At 35.7% G+C, this 6,259-nt stretch overlaps 1 protein-coding gene across 1 annotated transcript; it reads right to left on the bottom strand.

Annotated features, from left to right (window-relative positions):
- Positions 1 to 1,210: 1,210 nt before the first annotated feature.
- LOC147283856 (nuclear receptor family 2 group C protein) lies at positions 1,211 to 6,104 on the bottom strand. The gene is made up of 3 exons (XM_086245349.1): positions 5,796 to 6,104; positions 2,560 to 2,640; positions 1,211 to 1,918 (listed from the first exon to the last, which is right to left on the bottom strand). The coding sequence occupies exons 1-3, from the start codon at positions 5,952 to 5,954 to the stop codon at positions 1,508 to 1,510; spliced, it is 651 nt and encodes a 216-aa protein (XP_086101475.1). The 5' UTR covers positions 5,955 to 6,104; the 3' UTR covers positions 1,211 to 1,507.
- Positions 6,105 to 6,259: the final 155 nt, after the last annotated feature.

Below are 6,259 nucleotides of genomic sequence, written 5' to 3'. Positions count from 1 at the left end.
TTAGCTATTTGATAATAACAACTATTTATATTTATATGATTTTATTTATTCACAATTATAGTTAAATACTTTTTTAATTTGGTTAATTTTTTATAATGATGATCTTTAATATAGAGTCTAAAAAATAGACGATTCAAATTATAAGATTAATTATATGGTAGACCAAAAAAAGTGGTTATCTTTGTATTAATTCTTTTATTTACTAATCAATTGTATTTGTCGTTCATAAAATTTGAACTTATGAACTACTCCAAGTAAGGGAGACTGTGTGCTCGTCATTGGCAGCTTCATATTCACTTGTTAACCAGTTAGTTTTAAAGGTCTGTTGACTTTAGGTACCAAATTACAATATTTTTTCATTTTAACTACCAAAACTTTAGATACTAAATTTCATTTTAGAAACTAACTTTAAAAAACATGGTTATATCGAGCTGTGACTGTATAATAGTCATAACTTTTTTATTGATTTGTTATTTTTTCAATATTTACAAGGCTTAAACTTTAATGTTTAGTCTTTGAGTTATAGGACTTCATCTCTCAAACCTAAATCAAAAGCATTAAACCCTTGTAAATTTTGAATTTTTTATGAATTTGAAACAGTCACAACTGTATAACAAACTGATTTGTGACATAATCCAAAATATTTTACTCTAGGTTAGTACCTAAACTAAAAAAAAAATAAAAATTAGTGTCTTGCTGCTTTGCTGAAAAACTATTGATAGTATTTAGTCCTAATTTTCTATAGTTTTAAAGTGCCCTAGAGAACTATATTTATATAGTTCTCTAGAGCAGACACTCGCTTTTATATTTCTAAGATCCAAGTACAAAATTATAATTACAAGGGGCTACAATTGTTTCAATTTAAGACCAAATGAACTTTCAAATATTTAAGAGCACGCCAAAATGGAATTTTCATTCTAAAACACTAAGATCCAAGTACAAAATTATAATTACAAGGGGCAAATGTGCCAAAAAGCCTTTGTGAAAGATATGATTATTTAGGAACTGTGTGAAACTAAACTCTTCATTGCATTTCAAAAATTTTCTCCCTTGTTTCAACTATAAATACTATAAATACCATAAGTAAAAACAATGTCATGAAAGAATAACATATAGACCCCAAACTTTTGAGATTTACTAGGGGGCAAGAAGTACGATTACAAACACAGTGAGCAGCTTTGACAAGCTGGGAGATTGAGAAATAGTCCAATTAAGAAAAAGTATTTTTGATATAAGCTGTATTAATTTCTTTTAAAAAGACGAAGCATCCATAAAACTTAATTGGAATTCATGTCTTACAATTACATTTTTTTTTTTTAAATTCCTTTTCATTTTGGCCCCAACTTAACAAGCATAGTTGAAGCACAAAACATAATTAATAATCTAAAGATGAACTTTGTTCAGATTATCTACAAATTTCAGCACTTCTTATTTCTGCCCACACATAAAATCCATCAATGGAAATTCTTCCCCTCTCTCTCTCTTTCATTTTCCTTCGATAAGTTTTTCAGTAAGGATATTCATGGCCAGGACTATCTGCATGCATGTCCATGGAGTCATTCGAGAGAGAGGAATTGGCATCCCTGTTTTGATTTTGAGGACAACTGGTCTCATTATTTCGAGCCCCATTTCCAGATGACATGAAATTGTTTGAAAGCTGACCACCCTGTGCTGCTAACTGATAGGACTGAAGACTCCGACGAACAGGGCTAGAGAGAGCATTTGAAAAGACAGAGTTCTTAACCTGGTGATCTACATGCCCTGAGCGAACTCCCTGCCCAATAGTGCCCGGCATAAACTGATTAGAAGAAATAGGAGGTCCTAAATTAGCTGAGTGCGCTGCAGCCTGCGAGTGCTGATGTTGAAAGGGGAGCCTCGGGGACATTGGAGGCTCATCAGTTCCATATTCAAGCTCATTCTACAGAGATGGAGAAACAATCAAAGGTCAGTTTATATTCCAATGAAAACTGAATCATTTTATACCCCATGCTCTGCGTTCAGAAGAGCCCAGGATAATGGAGCTCACAAATACAAACTTACCTAGTAAAAGGAGCTAAAAAATGCAAGTCATTTTGTCTGAAAACCATTTCATAGGACATCAGAGGTGGGGTTTTCTCTAGGCTTAAAAGTACTATCTTGCTCCTTAAACCTCGTAAAATTTTGTAATTTCATCAAGTACTTCCAATTTATTCAATTGAGCATATTAAATGTTTAAATCGACTAGGCTGATTTTTAAAACCGAGTCAATGTAAACCTCAGCCTGGATGCTGTCTATAAAGCCAGATGGACAACAGTGATGCGACTTTTTGTCTATATGCTGAACTAGCCAAGCTAAGACTAATTACTGATATCATCATCAAACCCACTACCCCAACTCAACAACAGTTCCCTCTCCAGTCTCAACCCGCCACCACTAAACCTACTACGGTAGCAAAATTCCAAAACTCCTTAAACCAAAACAAAGCAATGTTGATCTCACCACTGTCAATAACTAAAATAATCAACGAAGTGACTTAAAAGTAGAAAAAAAAAAAAAAAAAAAAAAAAAAAAAAAAGAACCTGCAAGTAAGCAACTATATCAACTGTTGTCATCCTTGACCCTTCCTCTTGCTGTCTCAAAATCCACTGATAAAGCTTCTCCTGCAGAAAGGGGGAAAAATTAAAACGGAAGAAAAGAAAATGAAGCACAATAGAAACATCAACAAGAAAAATGTTCCAAATAAATACTTCAGATGAATTGAAAATCAGTAACATTTAGATCCTATCTATATTGAACATTCGTAAAGTATTAACTCCCAGAGAATGAGAACAACCTAAAAAAGTCTGTGCAACTATCCAAAATAAATTGTTTGAAGTATTGCATGAAGAGAAGAATCACATCTCAGGCATGACAAATCAGTCAGGACATATGATACTTCCTTTAAATGTTTTTTTTTTTAAGTACAAATTAACACTAAGAAAAGGTGGAGTATACAGAAAACACACAAAAAAAACAGAGTTACAATCGAAACCAACTCTTCAGCTACAGAAGTGTCATATGAAAGTACATTCTACACTTCATTTCAATTCAGAGTTCAGAACAAATATTCCAAGAATGACGGAAAATAACCCAGGACTACCATACTCAGGGACGCCATCCCAACAGCAACGTACAATTTGCAGACTACAACAATTTTGGAGGTGAAAATACATTTCTCTATATTGCCAAAGCAAGAAATTACAGCAGGAACTAACTTTTATTCCAATAAGTAGATAACAATAGGAGCACAAAAAAGCCAAAGATTTTCTATAACAACAGCTGCAGGTGATTCTTTTAGAATATGAGTGTATGCCAGGATCTCTATAAACAAATAATGAGCTACAAAATGGGAATCATTAATCCCTAGAATGAAAGACAATCCCAATAAATAGATTTGCATCAATTCAAAGGGTCCGTTAAACATCTCACGGCTATGTCATAATAGATCCAAACACTTGCCCCGGATCGACTTCCAGATCATAATTGCTCTTAAATTCTACCAAAGTACCAAATAAAAAAAATAAATAAAAATCTTAGTAGTTCTAGCTAATGATGTTGAAAGTGAGATATAAATCCATCAATCGTCCTCTCACCCTCTGTCCATCCCTCCCAAACCAAAAGGTGCTAGGAAACAAAGGGAAAACAAAAACAAAACAGAAAGCATGTAGTCAGAGGACATGGAGACATTTTAAATGCTCAATTAGCATACAAATTTACGGGACTTAACTTGATATCCCTTTAATTTTGATAATGCATTTTTAATTTCCCTACAAGAAATGATGATAAAAATTAAAATAGAAGAGTGAGTCAACAGTATCTAAACTAAAATCTCCAAAAAGGCTGCCTAAGATAGCCTAAACAAAGCCAGCACAAGAAACATTACAAAAGAGCTCCCAACCAGCAACCCAACAACGAACAAAGATCAATAGACCCTATGCAACACCCACCAGAACAGTAAACCTCACCACAAAACTAAAAAACAGAACTTGCTAAGGTGCTGACAAACTACCAAACAACCATATGAAACAATAGATCCTAGGAAATGGTCATACCATTGGCTTTCAATTAATCATAATTCATAACTGAAAATTTCACTAAAGACAAGCATTCTCTCATCCAGGTCTTCAATCCTCCTCCAAACTCTTTCACCTCCTAAAACCCCAATTGGTCATAGGCCTTTTAAAAGTCAATCATGAAACCAACCCTTTTTTCCTCAACAATCTACACTCCAGTACCTCATTGACCACCAACGCTGCATCTAAAATTTGCACACTCTAAGAATAACTCCTTGAAAGAACAAGCTCCACAGACCCTAAGCAACACACACCGGAACGGCAAACATCACCACATAATTAAAAACAAAACTTACAAAGGTGCTGAGTCTGTGACAACCCACCAAAAAAACCATATGAAACAATAGATCCTACAAAATGGCTGTTACACTATCCTAGGAAATGCCCGCTTCGCAATGCTAGGAAATGGACATACCATTGGCTTTCCATTAATCGTAACCTAAAACTTCACCAGAGACAAGCATCCCATCATCGAGGTCCTCCATCCCCTTTTGGCACCAAGACAGAATCTAGAAACCCCACCCCACCCCACCCCACCCCCCAACTCAAACTCGATCATAGGCCTTTTCAAGGTCAATCATAAAGACCAACCCCTCTTTCCTAAACAATTTATACTCCATCACCTCATTGGCCACCAGCGGTCAACACTCATTTAAAATTTTCCTGCCTCTTAACAATAACTAATTGTATCACCAAAAACCTCCATAATCTAAGAGAGAGAAATTTTGATAAAACCTTATACAAACTGGAAACCAAACTGATGGTTTTTTTTTTTTTTTTTTTTGGGACTGCAGAAACCAAACTGATGGGTGGGCAATTGCTTAACTTCAAACATTCCAGCTTTCGGGTGATTCAGCAGATAAATGTTGCAATTTCTATTGCATTCACCACTCCCATAAAGAACTCAAAAACTCTCAAGATAATCCCAGCAGTGTTAAACACAGCAAAAGAAAAAAATTTCCAGCATGGGGAACTTATTTGTTGCAATAAAAATATCAACCAGCTCCACTTCTTCCTCCTCAAAGGGCCCTTCCAGCCAAGCAGCTCTACCTCTACTTATCCAATCCGAGCTTTGTATTCCTGGGCTCGTCTGACCCTTGCCAGTGTAGAGCTTTTTAAAAAATTTCACCACCGCTGCCCCAAATAAGAAATTCAAATACTCAAGTGACTTAATTTATGTAAGAGAGTAAATTTCTAAATCCCCTGAGCCAAGGGTCAAGCAGTTAACCTCTTAGTTTTGTTGCCTGATAGTGGTGGCCAAGGCCATTAAAATCTATTAATATACTAAATGAGTCAGATTATTCAAGAAAATCCTAAATTTCACAAAGCCGGTTTTTTTCTCACACAGTTCCTAGGAAAGTAGCATTCTTTATAAGATTACATGTGAAACTAAGTAAAATTCTTTATGAAAGACATATCACATTAGTGTAAATACAATCTTTTCGAGGGTATCAAACTATCGAGCTGATTATGTGCCATATTCATAAGAGAAAGTATTGGAATCAAATAAGAAATTCTAATACTCAAGTGAGTTTACTGTTTGTGCAATCTGGAGGTTTTGTTTTCCATCTCCCCAACAACCAAACAGATCGTACCATGTATTCATAATTCATATACAAATAGATAAATACACATATATTAATGATCAGATGAAACCAAAAGCTTGAAAAGGAAGTATATGAGAGAGAGAGAGAGAGGTGAACCAGCGCGTGACGTTCACCGGATTGGAAAGAGAGGCGCTGGTGGTTCATGGCTTGGGTATAAAGCTGCGACAGAGAGTTTGCGGCACTACAGAAAGTGGTGTACATGGTCCGATCCACCTCATCCAGGCGCGTGGCGTCCGACTTTCTCTTCTTCGCCATCGAATCCAAACCCTAGGAAAGAGAAGGACCGAAAAAACTGAAAATTTTGCTTTTAAGAAGGAAAAAGGAAGAGAAACAAAACGATGAGGTTTTGTGGAGAAGGAAAGGGGAACTTGTGCTCGCTCGGTTAAGCACTTGTGACGTGTTACCGTCTAGAGGTAGGAACATGGAGCACTCTTAATCGTCCTGTCAGGTTACATTACACGTGGGGTAAGGATTCTCGCATCCATACCAAAGCTATCTATATATTGTCCTAACGGGATCCTATACGGGAATCTTAATTTATATAATAAGCTTATTAGGAC

The sequence above is a fragment of the Dryas octopetala genome, chromosome 5 (assembly GCF_963921425.1).
Source record: "Dryas octopetala chromosome 5, drDryOcto1.1, whole genome shotgun sequence".
Classification (NCBI taxonomy): domain Eukaryota; kingdom Viridiplantae; phylum Streptophyta; class Magnoliopsida; order Rosales; family Rosaceae; genus Dryas; species Dryas octopetala.
This window is presented reverse-complemented; position numbering and strand designations above follow the sequence as displayed.

Bases quoted from the DNA above. Each gene is read 5' to 3' on its own strand.
- LOC147283856 (XM_086245349.1), bottom strand. From the start codon at position 5,954: ATGGCGAAGAAGAGAAAGTCGGACGCCACGCGCCTGGATGAGGTGGAT. The intron at 2,641-5,795 runs GTTCACCTCTCT...CCCTTTCTGCAG, and splicing joins CCGGTGAACGTCACGCGCTG to GAGAAGCTTTATCAGTGGAT. The intron at 1,919-2,559 runs GTTCTTTTTTTT...CCATCTCTGTAG, and splicing joins ATATAGTTGCTTACTTGCAG to AATGAGCTTGAATATGGAAC.